At 42.0% G+C, this 25,112-nt stretch overlaps 1 protein-coding gene across 4 annotated transcripts in view; it reads left to right on the top strand.

Annotated features, from left to right (window-relative positions):
* Positions 1 to 290: 290 nt before the first annotated feature.
* Positions 291 to 25,112, top strand: part of RAPGEF5 (Rap guanine nucleotide exchange factor 5) — a 148,482-nt gene continuing 123,660 nt past the window's right edge. For all 4 annotated transcript variants that reach the window (XM_065753506.1, XM_065753507.1, XM_065753509.1 and 1 more), the window contains exon 1: positions 291 to 534. In XM_065753506.1, coding sequence (XP_065609578.1) covers positions 340 to 534 — 195 coding nt within the window. In that variant the 5' untranslated portion in view covers positions 291 to 339. The remainder of the gene's footprint in view (positions 535 to 25,112) is intronic.

Genomic DNA, 25,112 nt, shown 5'->3' on the forward strand with positions numbered 1-25,112 from the left:
CGGCGGAGCATCGCCCCGCGCGTCTCAGCCCTCTCTCCGATCCTCGGCAGCCTCCAGCCGCAGCCGGCACCGAGCGCAAAGGAGTTAACTGGACTTTGCCGCTTCCCGCCCGCGCCTCCTCCGCCCTGCCATTACCTGCGCACCACCGCTGCCGGAGCGGCGGCGCGGGGCGGGGGCAGCTCGGCGGCGGGCGGGCAAGGTGGCGGGCGGCGGGGCTTCCTGCGCCTGCCGGGGCCACCCGCCCGGCGGGGCCGTGGGTGGGCGCGGGGCCGGGGCGCCGCGGGGGGAAGGCGGGCGGAGCGGGCGGGCGTGCGCGGCGGAGCGCGGCCGGGATGCGGCATGGCCGTGGGCTCCGTGAAGATGCCGCCGCCGCCGCCGTGTGAGGGCGCGGAGCCGGCCCGCAGCTGGAGCCCCGGCGGCGGAGCCCACGAACCGCCGCCGGTGCAGCTGCGGCAGAAGCTGCGGGAGCTGCCGGCGCTGCTGCGGAGCGGGCTGACGCTGCGGAGGAAAAGCGCGGCCGCCGGCGGGCAGCGGGTGAGTGCGCGGGCAGCCCGCGGGCAGCGGCCGCCGCGGCGGGGATCGGGCGGGCGGGGCGGTGCCCGGAGCGGGGCGGCCCCCGGGAGGAGGTGCCCGCGGGGCGACCCTCGGCATCTGGCGGAGCAGTGGGTGGGCGCCGGCAGCGCCGGCCCGGGGCTCCGTGCTCTGCTCGTCTTTTCCACGGGCACGCGTGGGGACGCGGGCCGGAGCCGTCAAGTTCAGCGCGGCCTCGAGCTGGAGCGAGCGGCTCCGTGGTGCCGTCCGCGTCTCCGAAGGAGAGTGTGGCTGCGGGGCCGGGGACGCTGCAGGGATCCCTGATCCGGCACTCTGGGTTTGGGGATGGCTCGTGGCACGGGCTCAGTAGACCGGCTCTGTGGCTGCAGCTCCCTGGAGAAGCGTGGCACGGCCTCCACGTCTGCGAGCCGCCACCAGAGCCTCTCTCTCCTGCTTGGAGCCGTACGGGGTTGGCACTGCTGTCATGTCACAGAAAATTCACTGACAGGCCAAACCCGGCCTCAGCCCCACCGACCCGCAGCCAAAAGGAAGGGGCTGGCTTCATCCGTGCAGGGAATGCGGTGAACTGCCCTGTGGCAGCGGTGTGCTGACCCACATCAGCGTGCGCCTGTGCCCGGATCGGTGCTGTGGTGCTTTACCTGTGGAAATACACACAAGAAGGAGTTGTTGTGAAATATGGCAGAGCGTGAATTGCAAGTGAAACTTCCTGCTTTGTTGTTGGAAGTGAGGAGGGTGTATAGGGTTAAGGTAACACACAATTTATGTCAGAATGGCTGTTTCTGAGTATTGTTTCGATTCGGAGCCCTGTTCGAGAGTAAGGTTCTTTCTGAATCGAGTCTTAATACACAGGATAGAGAACAGTCTGCATGGACGTTACCGATGGTTTTTATTGCTCAGGTTAAATTGTAATCAACCTGGCGAGTGCCCATCCCAGGCAGGGCTAAGGGGGTTTAGTCAGTTTTCAATAGCCAAGTCGCTCTGCCCTAGCAGGGTGTTTACGGCAGGTATCCATCTTCTAGTGATGATGAGACAGTTTCTAGATTCTGAAATGAGTTTGATTTATTCCACCTCTAAAGCACACTGCAGGAGCAGCGGGCTGAGCCGCCCGTGGGGAGGCAAGGAGTTTTCAGGGCAGCTGTCTGGCTTGTTTGGAGTATGTCTAAACACAGTTTTGGTAGAGATGATTCATGGCACTTCAGCGACATGCTGTGTGGAGCAGGCTCAGGTCATTGTGGTTGCTCTTTATTGCTACTGAAAGCATTTGGTAAGTGTGAAAAGGGTAGATGTGGCACCTGGGGATGTAGCTCAATGGGCTTGGTGGTGATCCACTGACGGCAGGATGAAGTGATCCCGGAGGCCTTTTCCAACCCTAATGATTCTACAGTTCTTACTCTGTAAATATTTGGAGTGTGCAAGTTCATGCCCTGGTGAGAAGGCAGAGTGGCTCCTGGGCCACATAGTTCCTTGATTGTCCTTGCTGAAGCCTTGGTCCCATCTTGCTTCCTGACACCTGAGGATCTGCCCATAAGAGCCGATGTGCACAGGCAAGGAGAAAGATTCAGTGCTGTTGTCATCTGTGCTCCTGTCTCGTGGTGGTACCCTGTGGTTTGTCTTGAAGTTATTCTTAACTTGTTCACTCACACAGGGAGAGGGCTGGAGAGAGGACAGTGAGGCTGTGAGCTGGTCCAGAGCCAACCCAGCAGCTCTAGGGCCAGTGGGCAATGCTGCGTGGGGATGTTGGGGATACCATGCAAAACTTCTTGGCCAGTGATTTAGTGTTACGTGAGCAGGGGACTGCCTTGCTGTGCCACCTCCTGATCTGCAAGGTTCTGTCTTTCCCCAGGACCCAGCTGGTATTCCTGCAGGTGCCTGCTGGGGTGTCCTAGGATATACTTTTAAACCTGACTGTCACATTGTTAAAGCCTGAAAATAAGGTCAGGGAAAGATTGATTAACACAAATATGAAACAAAGATCTCTCAATTCCAGCTCAACAATGTATTTCAGGTGAATCCAAATTTAACATTTGGTGCCATTTGCTTATGAAATCACCATTTCCCCCTCCTCCGAAATTTCAGTCTGAACTTAAGTGTCTGGTGACTTTTTCTTTGTGCTTTTTTGTTTGTTCAAACACCAAGCTGGGAGCTTTATTTGTCCAGCTGGTTTCACCAGGAATGTTGCTCATGGAGGTTTGCTGTTTTCAAGTAACTGCTGACCAGCTGAAATTCCAGTTTGTTTGATTTCCTAGAAAAATATGATGACCTGTGAGCAGGGGGGGGTCTGCCTCTGGTGCTGACTTGCCAAGGGACTGCCTGCAGTGCAGTTTGCTTCCTCATCTATAAAACAAGGATAATCTGTATGCATGCATGCTTGGAGAGTATGGATAATAAAATATAATGGAAGTGTTAAGGGTGCTATAATTATTTAAAGGATGCACTTCAGTGCATGCTGTTAGAATACTTCCTGTGGTGTAGGGGTAGGAAAGCACTGAGTAGTATGCAAAGAATGGAATAAATGTTACAAACCAGAATGGTGTGAAATGCTTTTTTTTAAATCAGTTTGGGCCTTGACCCTCAACACCAGGCTGTTTGACAACTCATGTCCAGTGTTGGGGATAATTGGAACATGTCAAAAAAAAAAAAAAATGGAGGTGAAACGAAGTGAGCATTCTTATCTCTGTTCAGTGAACCCAAAGGCAGGGACACCATTGGGCATTTTGACCTGTGTAAGGATACAGCTGATTTTATTACATGTGAAGAACACTTGTAGGAAATTTGCAGCAACCATCCTGCTTGTACTTTCCTGTTTGGTGGGCCCAGGTAAATAGCAATACATTGCTCTACTCCCATTGTTTAGATAAAGCTCTAATCCCTCTGCTGGGAAGCCCGACACTTTTTTAGAGCTCCTGAACTTTGAACTGGATGTTGGCGTTGTCCCTTACAGTGGATTTCCTTCTGTTTGATCTAAGGGTAGGTCTAGCACAGATGTCTGCGGTGGCTGTGGAGATTTGGGTGCAGTGAGCTGAGGGAGGGATGGGCGCTATTCTTCTTCCTCTGCTTGGTGTTTTGCTCCTGCCAGATAAAACAGCAGAAAATGATCCAACTTTTTGCTGTGCTGGTTTTATTCATTTTTGGTTTTTTAATGCCTCTAGGAGGGTGGGTGGATTTAGCTTGGCTCCTTGATGGGGCCTGTAAGCATGTCATAGCCCACCAGGGCTCACGCAGGAGCAGAGGTGGGATGCGTTTCATTGGCTCAGTGTGCCTTGTGCAGCTGTTCCCCTTATGTGTGCTTTCTCACAACCTTTGCAGTGTAGGAGCCTTCTGTTTTTCCAGTTTGCCTCCTTGGAGGTTGTGTTAGGTATACGCTCAGCATGCATGAGTATTTACGTTGTTAACTGGTTTTGCTGTCCTCTCTGGCTATAGCGTTAAATATTCGTGAGGATAGTTGCTCTTTGTCACAATAATGCTGCTGGAAAACGTTTTATGTATCACAGTGCTGCTCAGATACTCTGTCATTCTGATATTGCTGATCTGTACAAATCTTCACCTTGGGCCAGACCTTTTGACTTGCTTGGTTGATGAGATACTGTCTACTCTTCTGAGATTCTGTAATGACTTCTGTGAGGCTCCCAGAGGTCTTCAGCCAGGTACATGTTCTCAGGTGCTCTTACACCAAGAGAACCTGTCCCTCTTTGGGTGATAACTCCTGTGTGTAAATCAGTGTGTTAACCAATGGTAAGGTTCCAAGTTGAAAATAGATCAAGGAGTTAGGATATGAAGGCTGGGAGTTTACATGAGTTTGGAGGAGACTGGGGAAATTCATGGTAGGGAAATTTATTGAACATAGATAATCCTCATCAGGCTTGGAAAGTTCCTGAGCTGAGAATAATTGGAGGGTTGGAGGGTATTAAAGAGATCTGTCATATATTCTGGCACTGGCAGCTGTTGTGCTATTGCAGAGAACTCTTCGTTGGCAGGGAGAAAAGTCAAATTATATGCAATCTGTTTTAATTAAGTGAAGTATCCTAACCCCTCTTAGCCTACATTTTTGTTAAACTTTTATCCATATCTCATAAGAAGCTTTCAGTTGCTTACCTCATTCAAGTTACTTTCCTTGATTCAGTTCATGCTGCGATTGGAGAAGCCATAGTATTGTAAATGAGGTTTTTCCAGGACACCAGAAATTCCCTGCTGGAAATAGTCAGAATTTGCCATACTTCTTTTCATGGCTACAGTATGTTGGTGATTCATAGATACCTTTTGATTGAGCCAAGCATATAGGTCTGCCTCATACTCAATCCCCCACCCATGGCTGAAATTCACAGCAGTCCATATTCTTCTTCATTGAAACTCCTCATCTTGTTACTGGTGGAGTGACCTTGTATTTCAAGCTGCTGAGATACATCCTTCTCCTTATATTCCAGTCCTTGAAGTCACCTCATCTTCCAGTATGCCATTCTGTTTCCATTTGTTTCAATGTCTCCTGTTTTGTGTCATCAACACATTTCACTAACACATTTATTCGTGCTTGACTGGTGTTAATGAGAAGAGTAGACAAAAAAAAGGTGAACAATTACCCTGGTGCCTATATTTATATATATATTATATATGCTGTAGAGGATTTACCTTTGGAGTTTTTCCTGCATTAAAAAGATGTGGTGTTGTCATGCATGGACACTACACTGATTGAAATCAGAACACAGGAATACTGGACTGGCTGAGTGAATCGAAAGTTTTACTGTCACAGCCATTATTGAAGTGGGCTGATTTATACTGGTGACATTTTACTTTACAGCCTGCCATTGAGGTTCTACTTAGTAACTTAATACCCTGATCATTTTGGTGGTTATTATGGGAATAAAAATAGTCTCAGTAAGTAGTCTTGAGTTTTTCCTATTGTAATCAGGCTTATTATATATTCCTGCTAAATGCATTTGATTAAGATAATTGTCTTTAAAAGTATCCTTTAGCTTGTCAGGGCTGAGACTGGTGACACATGAAATGTTGAGTAATGAGTAAAATAGCTTAGCGACAGTGACCATGGTAGCTGATGGGGAATTGCAATGTCTCTTGTGTTTTTTTGCATAATAATTTGTTTCATAGTCAGTGTTCAGTGAATTACTAAATTGAGAATACTTCTTAATTAGCCCATGTGTTGTGACATCTGAGGAATTATGCCTGAATTTGATTAACTACAGCTGAGTGAGACCTAAGGCAAACCCACCCCTCTGCCCCACCACGTAAGTCAGGAAGCTCTGCAGAACCCCTAGTCGTTGTACCTGGGGCTGGTGCTAGTCTGCTTGCCAAATGGTGCTGCTGCCTGTGGCTACTCTAGTACTGTAGCAGTGGCTGGCAGTGCTGGGCTGGCATCTCCACTGCTTTCTGGTGCTCCTGGGTAGGGGCAGGTGCTGCTGTCTGTGTACAGGGAAGAGGTGCCATCGTGTGGCTTCCATTCATGGGAGATGCACAGCATTTCTTCTTGTTGTAGAAAATGCATGAGCTTGCTCCAGGCTGTAGGGTAGGTTCTCAGTTTCCTTTTTTTTTTTTGGCTGGAGTACATCCTGGTAAATCCCTCTCTGATCCATAATCAACTGCTAGAAAACATGGCCTTACCTTTAACCCCTGTGCCTTGCTGCAAATTGAGCTCAAGCTGAAAACACCTCTAGTAAATTTTACCCATTTTTTAAATGCTTTGAGTGCTTCTTCTTGTGTGTGTCTGTTAAGAATAAAATCATCACTTAGGGACTGATTAAAGCGAGTCAGTTCTGCATGTTTTTGTAATTCTGCCTGAACAAAGGTATCCCCACTTTCGCTTTTGATTCTGCTCCTATTTCTGTAAGACATGGCCTTTAGATTCTTGGGTGGGGTGCTGTGATGTGTGGCTTGGAAATCTATCAAGGAAATCTGTGTATCAAATAAGATCAGCTCTGCTGAAGTTAAAAGGAAAGTACTTTAATTCTTGCAAAATCTATGCACCTTGAGGAGAAGGCTTGATTTACTTGTGAGCTGATGGTGTTTGTTAGTCAGAACTAAACAACAGTCACTTTGCAGAATAGTATTCTTTAATTTCCTTGGCTACAAACCTGCATTATTGGTTAATTCACACTAGATTTCCCAGATGCTGAGATGAATGAACAAGCAATACACTGTACAATTATGACAAACCTTGTTAAGGTTCGTATTCAACTGTTGTTACTTGTATAGCCCCAGTGATTTGAATGCCTTTCTCTTCCGAGAAGAAATAACAAAACAAGCTGTGCATTTTTATGCTAATGAAAATGCTGAAAATAAGAGGTGATAGCATTTTAAAAGGGAAAAAATAGGAAAGCAGAATATGGCATCATTTCAATGTAACTCAACGGAAAGCCATTGCAATAGGACAGATGTTTTATCCCTTAATATATAATTAAAGTAATATTTCACATACTGGGCAGGAAGTTGGTTGTTTTTTAATGGAAACTATGGGCCTTAGACTTAAGATTCTGTATCTTTAAGATGGTTTATGTTTGCTTTTGTGTTTCTCTGGAAGAGCTAGGTTTAAAGCTGGCCTCCGAAAGGTGAAACATTTACCTCTGCAGTTATTGCACCTGGCAGCCCAATTAATGGGTAAACATTACCTACAGGGCTGCATCTGAAGCCCATCCATGGCTTCTGACCAGGTCTCAGGTGGTGTGGCTGCCATCTATGAGACAATGGATTCGGACTGTGGACTTTATGTCTGGCTCAGCTGAATGCCTTAAGATCCTGGAAATGTCTCTCCACATCTGTGTGTCGGGTCCCTGGGACAACAAACAGTGTAGGTCTGTTTGCATGGCATTCAACTAGAACCTGACAAATTAGAAGACTGAGGAATCGCCAACCACACGAACTTTAACAAAAGCAAGTGCTGAATTCTGCACCTGGTAAAGGGCAACTTTGCTTATATGTTCATACTAGGGGATGAGAGACAGGAGTGCAGCCCCACAGAAGGAAACCTGGGCATTCTGGCTGAGCCAGCAGTGTGCCCTGGCAGCCCAAAGGGCCAACTGTACCATGGGGTGCCCCAGGTGCAGTGCTGCCAGCAGGCAAGGGAGGGGCAGCACAAGCTCAGCTCTGTGCTGCGTGGCCTCGTCTTGAGCACTGAAAGGAGTTGGGGTGCCACAATATAGGAAGGACAGAAAACTATTTGAGAGTGTCTAAAGGGAGGCTATGGAGATAGTGAATGGCCTGGAGGACAAGATGTATGAAGAAGGGCACATACATTATAGGGGTTCACATTCATGTTTGGATAATGAGCCTTAGCACGGTCAAGGCTCAGTTTGGAGCTGCAGTATAGCACAGAAAACAGGATGCCTTCTAGCCTTAGGCAGTGTAAGAGTGCCCTGCCCTGTTGCCCCTGTGCTAGGTTAGGGAGGTCATCCATAACATTGCTCTGCTGAGGGCAGCTGGCTGCAATTCTTTGTGCACAAATTCAGAAACCTCTCTCTGAGTCTTGCGTGTTTCTTAGGGTCCATATGTATGGATCAATTTCAGTGGAGTATTTCATGTTTTTAGTATTGGCTGTATAAATGTTATATATGTGACACCTTTCAATTTCAACTTTCCTATTGTAGCTGTGTTTTTTGCCAAGAGTTGAAGGATAAAAATGAAGTCATTGAGGTTCTGAAGTTAAAAGCCGTGGGAGCGGGTTCTGAATATTTTCCTCGTTAAGCTCCCAGCATAAAGGGCAATGCTTATTCATAATTGTCACAGTATCTTTTATCTCAGTCAACTTATGCTTTGACTTGGGTTAGTCTGACCTTCAAGATGGTCTGTTTACAGCTATTGTATTAAGCCAGTGTAAATTATAATACTAAAATTCTACAATGTAATTTCTGTTTTGATGAATTTCTTTTCACAAGGTGTTTTCCTGGAGAGAAGACAGCTGATTAACCAATTAAAAATCAGTATACTTTCTGCAGTGTGAAAATATTCTGCTAGCTTAGGAGAAAACCCTTCAGTCTCTATGAATTTGTCCCAGTAGAGCTGTATTCATAGTATCACTAATAACTTTTTGAGCTCAGTTTTAGAACAGAATTAATCAATTAAGGCTTAAAGTGCCACACAGTTTCTAACTTGTCTTTTCAAAAAATGCTGGTTGTGAAGAATGCAACTCTTTTTTTTTTTTTCCCCTTTGTTTTGGCTTCTAACTTGAGCACTTCACGCATACTGTGTAGTGTCAGACCACAACAGAAGAATTTTTAGGTCATTGTTTTCATAGTAATAAGTACAAGCGTCTGTAGTAAACTCATACTGAAATGAATCATAGAATCATAGGGGTTGGAAGGGACCTCAAGAGAGCACCGAGTCCAACCCCCCTGCCACAGCAGGTTCCTTACACCAGGGATAATAAAATAATGAAAATAATTATTAAATATTTACTCTGTGGATGCTAATTCATGCATCTATTGGTTATGCATATTTTTAACAGATCAGAATGGAGATATCATTAACATAACATATAATATGAAATTCCTTAGAATACTACCAGTAATATCATGACAACGTATCAAGAGTAAGATGTCACAGCTCACACTGTGCAGTTTGGATGTTCCCTCAGTAAACTGAACGTTAATTTCTGCATTCTTCTTGGACTAAACTTTTTGTATCTAACTCTTTTTCAGAAGGAATCTTTCTTCATGGATTGTATTTTCTAAGCAGATTAGTGCTGGAAAGGTGACACCAGATATTTGGAGAGTTGAGGAGAGGCTGCTTTGTTTTGAGAGTGCTCTTTGGCTTTGATCAAAGGGAGCTGCCTTTTATCCTTGCTTCCTGAACCTCATACCAGAACCCATACTTCCATGAGAGGCATGGTCTGGAGAAGTAAGGAAACAAATAGTTCAGAGGCCAGTGGTCTTGTTGCTTCATTATAGAATCAGTTCTGTCTATGTGTGCACTTCATCTGCTGGTAGTGTTTCCTGCTGCTGGTCCTTCTATGTGTTTTTGCAGATTGCTTCTCAGTGTCATTACTGGGACCTCAGAACAAGCAGCACCAAGGAGAAAGGTGATGGTTTCCTGCAGAGATGCCACTGCCCAAGATGTATGTGGCAAACCATGCCCTTGCAGTGGATGGACTGTAGTCTGCAGATCAGTGCTGAGGAGCAGTCAACCAGTAGAACTACTGCATTAACCAGTAGAAGTACTGCATTTTTTTTTAATTAAAAACAAACAACAGAACATTGAGATCCAGACCACTTGTGAGCATCAGTAATGTATTATGTATCTTTGTGGGAAGACAGGGAGAGAGAGCAGGTGGTTGAGTTTTTCTTGTTTATTTTTTAAGAAGATAAGCATTTAATTGTGGTTTTCTGGCCAAGTTCTGGCTCAGATAGTTACTCAATGATTCTAAAACACTGGGTGATTTCAGTTGGATGTGCTAATCGTTTACTGTCATGGACTGCTACATCATGCTGTTAAGCAGATGCTCAGTTTCATCCCATAGGTAAATGCGCTTCACTGATGCATAAATTGATTATTTAAATATGGAAAGTAGGGGAGAAAAACAACGTGCGTGCATGGTTGTCTGTGCAACTTGTGGAGCTGTTTGTGTACTGGCTGACTGAAGGAATGAGCTAGAGGAATCTGTTAGATCTGATCTGGATCCCTGCTTGTGCACAGCCCAGTGTTTTGTTGCAGTAGGTCATTTTTGCATTGTCTGAAGCCCTTGTCAGTGATAGTAAAACTGGGGAGTGTGGGTTGCCAGTCTATTGCTGAATCTGTCCTCTGGGATGAACCAAGGGTCACTGAGTGTATGAGGGAAGGTCAAGTGCATGGTAGATACCAGTCCAAAGTGAACAAAAGCAGAATCCAGCAGTTAGCTGCCAAAGTATAAAGGTGTGAGCACAGTATACCCAATGCTTCCCTGTATGTCTTGGCTAGATCTATTATAAAAACTTAGAAAACATAACCTGAATTTGACTTCTGTTTACAGAGAATAAAATAATCATGTCCAGAAATGGAACTCAGATACTTCGTAAGCTTACAGCATACATAACTTTGTAAAGACACCTCTGTCATCCCAGCATTTGCAGGTGATGAAAAGACCTGCTCTTTCTAACTCTGTATCCACTGAGTTGGTAGAACTAATCAGCCTGTTAAAGCATAATCATTTTTAAACATTATCTTTGACAGCAATTGCTGCAACAAAATATATAAAATGCGCAAATAATAGTGGCAGTTAAATGAGTACATCTATTTATATTTTCATTATTGCATTCAAGGATGTGAAGAAGAACATTCAGCAGATATTTAATTTCTTGTTTTATCTCATTAAACAGACAGTCCCCAAACAAATGAGTTTTAGATTTGTTTTACCTAAGCTATTTATCTAATTATACCTTTTACTGCACTTGTATGAATGGTTGCAAATCAATAGGTCTCTTAGGTTGCCAGGACTTACATTAGGTCTGGTGAGCCTCCAAACTCAATAGCAGCAGTGATGCTCGTGTTTTTCTTTTCATTGGGACATCTGTTCTCAGTTCATACAATGTGTGAATAAACTGAGAATTTATCTAAAATCCTGCTTTAAAAGTCCCAATGACTTGATTATTTGCAATTCAGTGTGGCAATAAATATTTACATTATGCTGATAGAGGTTTTATTAAAAAAAATATCTATTTCCAAGGAAGCTCGTGCAGATAGAAAACATTGTAGCATATCAAGGTATTGGTTCATACATCCACAAATTTTAAAGGTTAATCTTAACAGATAATAACTGCAAATAAAAGCTTCTTGCTTTTTCAAGAATAACAGATAACATTGGGCAAATATTATATAGTCTGCCTTGTACATGGTTTCTTTCTAGATTCAAGTAGCTGGACATACCTTACATTCTGATGCTTACGGGTAGTTGCAGCTGCTCACACTACTCATATAGAAATCTAGCCTTGAAATGAACCTGGCTAGTAGTTTGGATTCAGGCTCATCTCAAAACTTAAAGTTACAGAGTTTTGTGAAGTTTGATGATAGTGATGTTACAGGGAAAGGAGCACTGCTTTGTTTTCTTGTGTTGATTCTGAAAACTTTTCTTTTTGATCAGTTTCAAATATTCCACCTTTCATTTCCGTGACACCTTTATTCATTTATTCCTATCAGGCTGGAAGCTCCTGACTTCTATACAATCTGTTCTTAAGTGTTCTTTCTTATCTTTTATGGCAGTCCGTTAAAGCAATAAATCCCAGTCTTTCCAGATGACTCCCCATCAGAGTCCCATTTTCAGGGCTGTTTTTGCTACCTAGTGTAGTGGAAATGGCTTTAACCAGTGACTGAACACCTGGTAGGAAGGTTGGGCCAACCCAGGGGAGCTCAGGCACAAGTGATGCACCTGAGTGACAGGATGGCTGGGGCCAGGATCCACCCCTTCCCAGACCTCATTTAATGGTTGGCAGGGGAGGTAAGGGTATATTGTTGGAGATCCCTGCATGCCTAAGGACCTTACAGGCCTTCTGAAGATAAGCTGCTCTTTTCCTCATTTCTGCACCCACTGCTGTCATGGTTGAGCAGATTCTCACTTGCTGTGGCCTGGGGTCTCACTTCTCTGCTGTTACTGTTGTGCTTTCCATTCTGTTACATTTAGTTTTGAACTTTATCTGCTTTAGCAATGTCCCTTTCAGCTTTTAATGGCTTATGCTGAACATAATCTGGATGGTACTATCCTGCTGAGTTCTATGCATCATGCACATTTTTTTCCCTCTCTCCATCATGCGTGCTTTTCATCCAAACCATTTGTTATCTTTTTAGAGCTTGTGGTGGCATAGATTCACAGGTCTTTAGGTTTTCACAGCTATTAACATTGCTTTCATTATGTTAAAAAAGTTGATTTTAAATCAGATAAGAGGTCAGCATTTTTTTCCTTCCATGGGACATTATTTTGTATTTGATGTTAAAGATAATTTAACATGCAGCTATCCACTTTTGCCTTGATTTGGTCTGTCTGAACTTGTTTATAGATTTCTGATGGAGGCTGACCAAAAATATGAGCAAAATTTGCTTATCACAGTACTATAGTTTATTAAACAGCATTCAGCTGAGGATGTAACGCTGGGGCATCTTCATATTTTTCTGTTCAGAAGAAAATCAGACCGTTTAATCCTGTACTTGTCCTTCATTAGTTTGCTATTGCTTGATCAATTATGGTATTTCGTCTTGCCAGAAAAGACTGCTGTTGCTTCTTCAAGGGACTGCTGCATGCTAAGATGAGCCTGCTATTGCTATTGGAGATACAATGATAAAGTATTGCAGTGTAGATGTTCTCTGAACATGCAAGAAAACCAGCTAATTTCATGCCAGTTTTACCAATATACTATGTCAAAGGTCCTATTGTTCTTGTAAACAAAAAACAAGGAAATAATCCCTTTACCGCTCCTCTCCTACCACCCCTCAGAAAAGACTGGTCATGAGTAGTGAAACTCCTATGAAGTGTGTTCACAGCTGGTTGGAAGGCACTGTGCAGACTGGTAACCATCAACTTTGTCGAATAATCATTGAACTATAACATACTAGTGCATGTTTTGGCTCTGCTGACATCTGAAATTTCTTTAAAAGCTTCAGTGATGGAATAGAGAGTATGTTTATTAAGAATTAGCTCCATATCTAATAGGTAAAGAAGAATGAATGGAATGGGGAGGAGAGGAAGAAAGTGTTCTTTTTTTTTTCTTCTTTATCTTCTTTGGCAACTCTGGGGCAAAATTGTTGTTTTGAGCAAAGCTATCTAACTGAAGTCAGTGACAAAGACTTAGGAAGGACATTGGGTTACATTGGGTTACAATCTGTTCTCTGAGCCTCGTAAGCTTCTTCGTTAAGATTGTAGATACAGTATCTCAGCAGTGGACTGTTGCATTTAAGCACAAAACATAGCTAACAGAGCTACCTTGCTATTGAATAAAAGTTGTGTTCTTAGGACTTACCCTCTTTAATTACCCGTTTCTTGTAGTAGTAGGAAAGGACTTATTTCAGTTGCTGACTAATAGCAACACATGTTACAGGAAAACTTATGGCAAGAGAATGGGGGTGGATAAGGAAACGTTACATTCTTCCATTCTGTAAATAAAATTAATTTCAAAGAAGCTGCAGCAATAATTACTCTTTATAAACCTGAGGCAAAAACTACCTTGTGGCAATGAAGAGCTGAGGGTAAGGTTTGTGAGACTTCCAAAACTTGAAATTTGTTTTATTGCTCTTTTTTAATTGTTTATCTTGAATTAAGGATAAAAACAGACTGGCTCTTTGTCCGTTGCTGTAGCAGTTTCTGGTGTTATCTGACTTTTAGGAACAAAGCTAAGTACTGAGGGTCTGTGAGTCATCTTCTGTTCAGCCTGGGCCAACTAACTCCAGTTTCAGTGTGTGTATGCTTCTTTCTGTGTAACGTGACTTTTTCCCTCCCAAGTTAGTCATTGTTATCTCTTGGCACAAGTGTGGCGGTTCAAAACATCAACAAACATTAAGGCATGTGAAAAACATGCAATTGGGCCTCCCATGTAATCTTCCAAACCCCAGAGCCCTCCTATTGCTGTTGCTTTGTTGTTGATGAACCCACCTGATCTTTTGATTGCATCTGGTTTGATGTGAATTCCAAAGCAAAAGTTTGCTTGCCAGAAATGGTATCTGAGACCCTCTGCAGCTATCTTCTCTAATGCCTCGAAAAGGCTGACAAAACATACTGGCTTTAGTATAGCAAATCCAAACCCAAGTAACACTGGATTGGTCTTGTTTCTTAAGTATAGGGTGAGAGGGAAAGTGTCTTGATGAGGTCTTAAATTGTGCTGAGGAGGTTTAGAGTAGCTGTCAGGAAAAATTTCTTCCTTGATTGTGTAGTCATGCACTGGAACAGGCTACCCAGGGAAGTAGCAGAGTCTCCATACTCAGAAGCATTTAAGAGACATATGGATGTGGCATTGAGGGATGTGGTTTAGTGGTGAGATTCAGTAGGTCAGGTTGATGGGTGGACTTGGTGATCTTAAGGTTTATTTCCAACGAATGATGATGATTCTATGATTCTCTGACTCAGTCTGGTGAAGTAGAAGATTGTGGCTCAGGTTGGAGTTGCTGCTTCACGTGCATATGTATAGGAGGGTCTTGAAAGGAACAGTGTTGAGTGCGTAGGGCATGGAGGGTGCAAGACCGAGTAGTACAAGGAGCACTTGAGCTGCTGCTTAGTCTGATGGTCAGAAGCTCTTCAGATTTGCTTTTTCTTGCACTGTCTGCCAGGCCTGTCTCTCTTCAGGTGGTGGAAACGTGACCCTGTGGAAAGGCGGTGATGTATGCGTTCATTCCTCTGATTGTCAGCATAAGCAGGCCAGTGTGCTGGCTCTTTGAGGTTGTACTGTTGAGGATATGTTCAGCTACCCTTTGGCTATGAGTAACGCAGAGCCTATTCCACTTTTGTTTCTTACATAATGTTTTACACAATTGATAAATGTGCTTACATTCGTGTTGTGTCTTGCTTTTCTCTTGTGTATTCTAATAAATATAATTTCCTTAAAAATAGTCATACTGCTACCACTGGTAACTTTAGGAAAGGGATGGGACATATCTCTGAGCTGTTATTTCAGATTCTGCATATGCAGGCTCTGTTTACTACCTCACGACTGTTTTGAAACAGCTTTTAATTGGTGATCTACAGTTTTCAAGGCAAGAGACTTGTGTTTAAAAACTACAGTGTACTATCAGTTGAGCAGGAAGGTTGCTTAATAAAGTTCTGTTGGACTATGCCAGCTACAGTTAAATTCTTACTGTGATCTTCTGATACATTTTCTGAATTATCCCCGTATCTGAGTGATGTCTGATGAGTAACTCCCAAACAGTTCTTCCACAGAAGCAATCTTCTTTGCAGCACCTGGTACAGTGAGATTGTGTTGAAATTATAGGACGTGCAGCCTGTGTCAAGACACATCTGATGCCAGTACATATGTTCAAACTCATGAAGTGCAATTCACCTCAGATTCCCTCATCGATATCTTATCCTGGACTTTTTTCCTCACTACATACATGTTCTTTTAATGCTAATTTAGACTGTAGCACTTTTTTTTTTCTTTCATATGCATTAGAATGTGGGAAATAAGATTGACTAGGACATATTCATCATATGGTGGAACTTCTGCTGGGATGCAGAACCAGATAATAGTTGCAAATGCAGTTAAAGGTTAATTAATTCAGATCTTTTAATCAGATTTAAAAATAGAAAAATCTTCTAATCCACTGACTTTCAAACTGTTTTTTTTTTCCTCATTAAGAAACAGAATTTTTCTTGTAAAGGAAAAACTATGATGCCTTTAAGTATGTTTAAAGGATTCCTAATAAATATAAACAAATGAAATGAAGAGAAATTCTGCTCGCAACAGGTCTTATTTTGCCAGAGTTGTTGCAGGAGCTAGGGAAACATTAGGTTTAATAACCTGATGTGGAAAAAGAGACTGTTGTGAGACCAGTTGAAGGAAAATCTAAATTATTTACTTATTTTAGAGTTAGGCCTTTTGAAATAATTTATATATATTGTGTCCTGGGCAGGTTTAGCACAGTGAAGTTGAATATTTCCTTTTCCTTTGAGTGGGGCTTCATTACAGAAGGCATTAATTTCAAAAGTGTAGCTTATCAAATGTTGTGACTTTTTCATCTGAGTTGAACACCTACGTTCTGTAAGCCTAATCTGAGGTGCAGGATCATGTGTACAGGCCTCATCTGATCTGGTCCATGCTGTGCAGAAGGTAAATGGTACGAATGCAGTGAACTCTTACAGTGCTTTCCTGGAGAACCCTCATAAGGTATATAACCCTTATATTTTCAAATGGCTCTTGCTGGAGTGAGGTCTTGCCCTTCAAAAGTGCACAATGAAAGGGAAAATCTTTATGGTGCTGAATCCCTGTTACCAGCTAGAAAAGGTCAGGTGATAAAGAAACCACTAGCTCTCACACAGAGAGAGTCTACAGCAAGACTTTTATTTTGAGACTTAGTTATGCATTACGGTGAATAAATTCATAATAACATAACAAATAAGTACATCACTCTGAAAGTAGAGCCTCCTATTTATTTCCATGGAAACTACAGCATATACAAAGAGCTCAGTAGCACTGTTTGATAGAGCAAATTCTCAGCTATAAGAAACTGTTTTTTTAAGTCATCACTGTTAGCTATATATTTTCACCAGTGATGACCAAGAAAGCCTATGTGCTGCTCTTGTTTTAAAATAAAAAATCTGCACCAGTAGAAGAGACTCAATCTTTCACAGCTGCTAAAATGGCGTTGTTGCAAGGAAAATGTTGCCCACACAGCCTGTCACTCATTGTCCTGAGCAGATAGAAATCAGCACCAAATCTGGAATACACAGTGGATGTAGTAGGAAGTCCAGCCAAGATTTTCAGTGTGCAACTTGGTCTTCAAATTGGTATGGGGCCAGGAGGTATGGTGTTGCAAGAGAAAGGTTGCCTTCTCTGGCAGTTTGAGCCTTCAGCTCAATCAGCGTAATGATGCAGTGGTCAGAGTTGATGGTTTGTCTGGGTTCCGGGAAATCTAGAAGGATTGCTCATTTCCTATCCCAAAAGAAAGTGCACACCACTTTAACTGATCTTCTTTGATTGGAAATTCACGTGCTGCCACTCTATGAACTGATGTTTTGACTGTAGCTCATAATGGTAACAGCCTGTCTCATCACCAGTAATAATTTGAACCAGTAAACTGTCGTCTTCTACCTCATTTTAGTTCAACAGGTCCTGACACTCTTGCAGTGTTCTTTCTGTTCCTGTGGAGGACTCACCTGGCTCAAACTTTGTGATATTCCACCATCATTTCCATCACACTGAAGCTGATACTCTGCTCCATGCACAGTTCCCTGGTCATAATCTATCAGTGTGCATGGATGGCCTGTTTGAGATGCTTTTCTTTTCATGGTGTGATGGTTGTGTGTGGATGCCTGAAATGTGGATTGTCTTTCACATTGTTGTCACTGCTGTTGAAATGTACCACTTATTGCCTCACTGTGCTCGCATCCACTGATGGGTCACCATGAATGTTCAGCATCAGTGGGTGTCAATAGGTGCCATTTTTTCTTTGTGAAGGAATTCAGTTCCACATCTTTGCTTCTTATGCACTTATGTGTCAGACACCATGTTATCAGATTCTTCCTCTGCTACCATCTGTTGTGTGACAACAATGCGTAACGGAACATTGGTGGGAAGGTCCAGCATTTACTACCGTACCACCAACATCCTCCTCTGATGTCATGGGCAAATAAAATGAAATAGGAAGCATTTCTTTTGGAGCAGCGTTTGTATAATGTGAGAGATCTCTGTGTTTTATTAATATGAATTGTGTGGAAACAACTGTTAAATGAACGAAGCATAAACATAAAGAAGTATGTCAGAAGAAAGGCAGATAATTACAATTAGGGATGAAGAATACCAGCAGGGAAATCTGCCTCTTTGGGGCAGAAATCTTGCTAAAGTTGAGACAGTGTGTTTTTTTTTTTGTTTTTTTTTTGTCTTTTTGTTTTTGTCCTTGCACTTGTATTCATGAAGGAGATCTCCATCTAAAAATACCTGAAATGCTTTTATGACTTTGTGGGGATGCTGAGCTCATCTGTTTATTTCTTAATATCTTAATCTGCACAAGATAGTCATTTATGTTATTTGGATATGATCTTATCATACTCAAGTAAAACTTGTGTCTACAAAGTACTTGGCACATGAGCTTTTTTTCCATGCATAAGAATTTACAAGACTCTTCTGTGTCTTGCATCTATTCAGTTCTATGATTTCATAACACCTCAGTGTATTGAATGCTAAATTTATCTAAGCTACTTTTAGCGTATGTTCGTGTATGTTAAACTCCTGTTCAAGTTCTAATCCTATATCTAGTTGTTATTGCATTCTTATTCCACTCTAGATGCTAAATGTTCAGGATTAAATACTACGTAAACTGTCTTTACTTTTCAAGTCTCTCTGCGTCTTAGTAGTAACAATTCTCCTTTTGGAGATGGAATGCACTTGAGTTTTCATTTGTTCCTGCTTCAACACCCAGACCAAAGGTTTCCAAGCACAAGGTGTTATCAAGGCTAGGTTCTGCAGGGTGTTTGAAAGTGTGCAAATCTGCAATGGAGTTGCACCTGCTGAGGGCAGGTGGGGGATTCTTGGAGCTATTTTTCCTAGAAGTTGTGTGGGTGACTCAGGGGAACAATTCTTGATTTATTTGTTTTTCTTGAGAATTGAATTCTTTTTAAGCTTCTTGCATGGTGAAGCCTTTACTGCCTCATGAATCTAAAATAGTTAAACTTCAGTAGTTTTTCTACAAACAAGTAAATTGTTCTGGAAGTGGTTAAGAACTCCCACTATTCAGTCCATAGCCTGCTGGCACAGGCTTTTGCCAAGAGCTACTGTCAGTGAAATTAATATTGTTCCCACGAGGTCATGTGGTGGAGTGCTGCCAATACAAACAACACGACTGCAGATTCTCAAACCATTAAGATTGCAAGAACTTAATTTATTGTAGCTTGTTCATATATCTTGGAGGCTGCCCCCACTCCTTGAAAATCTAAAATGTAAGAAAAGCAGAAGTTAACAGTTTCATTCAAGCCATCAGCACAGCCTATCTTGACCATCAGCACTTGAGATGTCCAAGGCCAGGTTGGATGGGGCCCTAAGCAACCTGATCTAGTGCCTGACCTAGTAGTTGGCAACCCTTCTTGTGGCGGGGGAACTGGATGATCTTTGAGGTCCCTTTCAACCCAAGCCATTCTATGATCAAGTCTCAAAGTGCTTGATAGAGTGCTGTCCTTCCACAGGAAGTCATTAGCCTTCCTGTGCAGAAGATTGGTACCAAACCAGTGAGAGATGCAGGAATGAAACAGAGATGCCCCCAGAGTGCTAAACCCAATAGTTAGACACTGCAAAATCAGATAGTCTGTTCTAGGAACAAAGAGCTTGAACATTTTGTTCAGGTATCTCATCAAAAGCACAGTGCACATTGTGTACCTAAAAGGAATAATTGCACTCTACTTAAAAAATAAGGTTTGGGAAATTACTGTGTGATTGATGTATGCAGGCAGTGGTAAAAGTGGAACTCCCTGAAATAGTAAATAACATTAAAACATGCCTTTGTACACTTGTAAAGTAATTCGTAGAATGTTGATGTGCAGCTCATGCAGAAAAAGTAAGTCTCAAATATAGTCATTTTTCAAATAATAAGCTAAACTGATGCAATTTACTGAAAGGTGTTTTCATAAATCATAATGAAAGCATTGAATTTTAACTGTCTTTATGTACATGATGAATTAAATGTGCTGCTACTACTGAAATTCATAGAACTGTTTCTTTATTTGTAAACTGTTTTTGAATAAATTAAGATTTTAATGGATTTTCTTATTCAATAATACGTAATTTGTATGGACACTTTCAGCTATTTATTCTGTCATGCTTGTTCACAGTAATTGGATGAGTATTTGCCAGTATTTGAAGACTTACTCCTCTGTCCATGGACAGGTTTTTCTGAAATAGCAGCAGTGATTTTAGATATTTTTGCCCTTCAGCTGCTCGTCATGTCAAGTGCAGCAGAGGTGAGCCTCCTAGGAGCAGGGTCATCAGGGCAATTTGTGGGAATGGTCATAGGTCTGTACAGAAGAAAACGAGCTGCCTGCCGAAGTGCTTCGTGTTGTAGAGGGAGTGGTAGAAGTTCTATCTATGTGATGGGTGAGATGAATCACCTGGTTAATTGGTTATCTGCTCTGAAAGTTTCATTATTTTTTTAATAAATATGGGGTACTGAAGGCCAAGCTCTGATACCAGTGTTGCCTGCAATAATGTTGATAGCAGAGGTATGTCCTTTTATAGTCACCTCAGCGTAGTCAGTGGCTGAGATCTGTCACATGGGGTGATATGTTCTGGTCATGAGTGATGTTCCTCAGGGATTGGTATTGGAGCCTTTCCTTTTCAGTATTTTTATTGATGACCTGGACAAGTTTGCAGATGACGCCAAGCTAGGAGGAACTGTCTGTCTACTTGAGGGTAGGAAGGCCCTACAAAGGGATCTGGACAGGCTGGATCCCTGGGCTTAAGCCATGGGATGATGTTCAACAAGACCAAGTGTCATTTAAATGCTGTACTAAGGGTACACTGATGTTAGGTAAGCAGTTGGACAGGATAGAGTCTTCCTCGCTAACAAGGGTACATGCATCTTTGTCAACAGGTTGGCTGGCCTGGTAAAAAGGACTTTAAACTAGGTAAGATGAGGTAAGGGGAGTGCTATACAGATGGAGTAAGTAGCAAAACATGGCTCAAGTTGCAGTGAGAGTAGCTGGGAAGTGTATGCAGAACATGCTTGTAGTAAGTTATACATGTTGGTGAGCCTTTGTCCTTCTCCTCTGCTTCTGCTAATGCTTAATTTGAAAATATAATGGATTTGACACTTTTACTTTATGACTTGCATATAATCGAGTAGTGTACAAAGTAAGAAAGAGCAAATCCGATACTCGTATCTAAATGATATACTGTCTGTGGTAGTTGGATTGAAAATAAGAGCTGCGCAGAGAAATTGTACCTCTGCAAAAGTGGAAGCCGTGCTATATTTTTGGGGAGCAATCTTTACATACTATTTTTCTTCCATGGTGTCACTTTGCCATATTAATGATGGCATCCTCCACCTTGTTTTTCCTACATTTATTTTTGCTAATGCTTGTGAGTCACGCTGCCTGCCTCACAGTATTTCTTTGCTAAGTTGATGTGCTATCCTGATTTCTTTCTTTCTTTTTTTTTTTCTTTTCCTTTTTTGGAAGTGTCATGAGAAAGTATTTGGCTGGCAGCCCAAGAGATGTGCCAGCAGAGAGATTTTGAAAAGCTTTGCATATGCAGACAATCCATGTTTTCCCACTCCTCATCTCTCTTCACTGTTTTGTTGACATCTTCATTTAGATATATATGAAAAGAAGTTGTAACCTGTAGCTCAGAACGTAGTTTATTTATTGTGTGTATTCTTTTGGAAGTTCCGAATAATCTGTTATTAAATTGTAGCATATTATGCAACAATTAATATTTCTAAAGATATACTTTAATAATCTTGAGAAAATACCCACCTGATCTTTTGTGGTACCCTCCAAATTGAAACCAAACCAGATGCCGATGGTTGGAAACATGGTGATAGATTAAAGAGAACATCTACTGAACTTAGTGCTGACGTTTAAAGAAAAATAAATACAGCAATATGGCTATTTTTTTTTTACTGTACAGTGCCTGTTTTGTACTGAAAAAAGGGAATATGCTGCTTGGCCATGATGTGTTGGCAGCAAGGAAGAGTGGAATGCATTCAGAAGCTTTTTTGGTAACTTCAGCAAGGTGTAGCTGAAACTGCAAGCTAGTTAGCTTAATGGAGGAACACAAATAGTCAACTAAAAATGCTCTGCATGTTTTCACATTAAATAAAATATGATAAAAGCAGTAAAATTCTGATTATTTCTGCTTTTTGTATTGAAAAGCCATTCTAATCCTAAGCATTCTATTAGCATATGAATTTAAAATATCCATAATATTGTTACAAAAGCAAGCAGCAAACATGTTTAAAATCTTTTTCTATGTTGTAAGCTATGCTTGTAGCCTGCTCAGTTTGCAGTTGGTCTGTGGAGTTAGATGAGATGGGATTTCGGTTTTTCTTAAGCTGATGTACTCGTGAATTTGTGGGTGGGAGGCAGCATTCCCCATTATTAGCACTCTAACTCCTGTGAATTTTGTCTGGTCATTTTTTGTTGGTATAGTTAACTTCCTTTTTGCCTTAACAGAGAAAAGACAGTAAGGATTTATTAGACATATGTCATGCCATAGTTCCTTGAACAGTTTAATGTGGCATAAACAAGTGCTTCCTCTGAGCTCAGCTGTCCTTTCCTGCCTCCCTCTGCATCACACTGCTTCAGCCTGTGCCTGTCTCACCCATCTTGCTAGCATCAGCAGCAGGGAATAATCTGGGTTAAAGTCAATCATTTCTCATTAAACCAGTTTTAAGCTGTGGGTGTTTTGGTTTGGTTGAGTGTGTGGCTTCACAAACACAAGAGATGGCCTAAGGCGGAGGAGTGACAAGGGTGAGAAAGAGCAGCTGGAGATGTAGGAGAGGCATGACCAGCTTGTCAGCAGCCTTGTTCAGTTGTGCCTTAGTCTGGTAGTGGAAATGCATCATTAGCAGAAGAGTGATCATTTCCTTTCTTTAAGGACTATAAAGCTTGTCCAACCCAGCTGCTCCCTCCCAGCAATCCACTGCTCCTCTGTTTCAGAGTGGCTGATCTGGTTTCAGAGTCAGCATCCCGCAGTGCATTTGAGGCACTCACTGGAGTGATACAGAGGCCTGGGTGTGTAGATCCTTTCTGAAGCTGGATTTATTCCGAGGTTTTTTTCCCATGCTATGACTGGGCAAGAGGGAAAAGAACAGCTGACATATCCTTCTGTACTATCTTCTGTCACTGTTTCTCCTTCCTGCCCCATTCTTAAGTTTATGGAGTAGAGAAAAAGGCATTGCAGACAAAACTGCCTTTAATGGATTGAATGACACTCCTTGCTAGAATATGGAGGCTTTAAAAGTTTTAAAGGGTCTTATGCAATATTAACTAAGAGTTTTGTTTGAAGCATAAAGACGTTCAGCTGTGTTTAGTTTAGTGTGTCCTGGAAAGTATAAAGATGCTTCTAAACGCATTGCTTTAATGTGTGTTGTCTCGGAAATAAGTGTGTACCTGAAGAACATTGCTTGCCTTTATAAAAGTCAGCCATTTTCTCAGTTGCCTTTCTGTTTTGGGGGAGGCAACAATGAGCTGTGATTAGTAGGCCTCCATTTAGTGAAATAACTCATTCAGCTTCATTGCAAGTTCTTTTTATACAGAAAAGACGAAAGCAAACTCCTTGTTTTTCTTTCCTAATGACATGTTGGGGTGTCTCCAAAGAGCTCTTTAGTCTCACCTGGGAACTCTATAAATTCCAAGCTCTGCTGAATGCAAATTTCTCATGTTATAGCTTTCTGACCTTCTTCTGCTACTCCCCGGTATTTGAAATTTAAGATCAAAGTTATTTCCTTTATAAGAAGTTTTATATTGAATCTTAAATAAATATTAATGTGGGGAGCTGTTCTGTTGGTTGTTCTTTATTATCCATATGGATTCTGATGGTCGGTTTTCAGAGGAGCAGTGGGGGAAGGCTGCTTGCTATGAATATTATTTGGCAGGAAGTCAGATGTATTCTACATTTCATATGAATGCTGTGCTGAAAGTCAGCTAGCTGCAGAACCAACTCTGTTCACTGCGCCTTAGCAACCATGAGCAAAAATCTGCTGCCACATGGAAACAGATTGGGATTCATGAAAATACTCCCTAAATGCAGCCACTGCCAAACAGCAGTAGCAACTCATCTGTTAAACACAGCACTTATATCTTATTTCTGCTTTAAAATCCTACAGAAGTGTCCAGTGTCAAATGCAATAATCTGAGGGTGGCCAAGCAGTAACCCAAATTGTGCACTGATTATCTTTCCCTTCCTCCACTCCTTGCCTGGCATGACCAAGATCTTGGAATAAATGAGTATTTACTTGTGCAGAGATTGCTGCCTGCTCACCTTGTATGCTGGGCAGGGTGTGCCCGGAAGGTGCAGCCTTGCTTTGTGCCAGAATTAATTTTCAGATCAGGAGTTGAATGGAAACTTGCTAATTGTTTCAGCTGCTTGCTTGTAGAAAATCAAGCAAATTTTTATCTAATTCAAAAACTCACTGACTTTCATCAGTTGTAATGTTTTCAGTCATTTCTATCATTTCTATCGTTATTAGGGCAATATCATTTTCAGGGTTCATAATGAGAGAAAGAAATCTATCTAGGAGAAAAAATAATTACTTTTTCGTTTGTGTGGAGTGGGAGAGAAGCCTGAGGGAAATTAAGTAAATACCCCTGGTGGTTTATTATTATTTTTTTTTATTATTTTTTCTGTGCAACTGCACTGTTAGATTTGAATGATTAGTGGAGGAGAAAAGCACCAAACAACTTATTGCATTTGAATGTGAATTTGGATTCGTCTTCGTTTCTGATCCTTTTACAGACATTTTCTCTTGTGGTTGGAAGATGAGAGCTCTCCAGCATGAATACTTGTGAAAGTGTGTTTTAGGCTTGGATACTTAGATGCTTTTTGGGAATCCATCCGAATGCGTGATTTCCCTTGTGGCTACATTAGGCGGTTTAGAATTCAGGTGCTGAGCAGTTGCAGAAATCCTCCTGTCGGGGAATTGCGATGGTCTCATTACTAGGTAGCCTGTGCTGAACCACGTGCTTTTCAAAATTTGATGATTTTCTTGCAGGCTATTTGTATTTGGGGAAATAAGCCCTGGTAGAGCACAGTGCTGGAACATTTATTTAATTTTAAGCATACCGAATAATCCAATTTGGAATGCATGTGGTACTATACAAAATTCTTTAGGGATGCAGTGGTAGTGCTCTGAAACTGTGAGCACTTATTTTCTTAAATTTATACATAAAAATGTACTGAGAGCTTTTTATCAGTGTGAAAATGGTCATGGGTATGTTTGCAAACTAAGCTCTAATCCAGTGGACA

The sequence above is a fragment of the Cyrtonyx montezumae genome, unplaced genomic scaffold (genome assembly GCF_038088225.1).
Source record: "Cyrtonyx montezumae isolate F1298 unplaced genomic scaffold, pur_monq_1.0 scaffold_8, whole genome shotgun sequence".
Classification (NCBI taxonomy): Eukaryota; Metazoa; Chordata; class Aves; order Galliformes; family Odontophoridae; genus Cyrtonyx; species Cyrtonyx montezumae.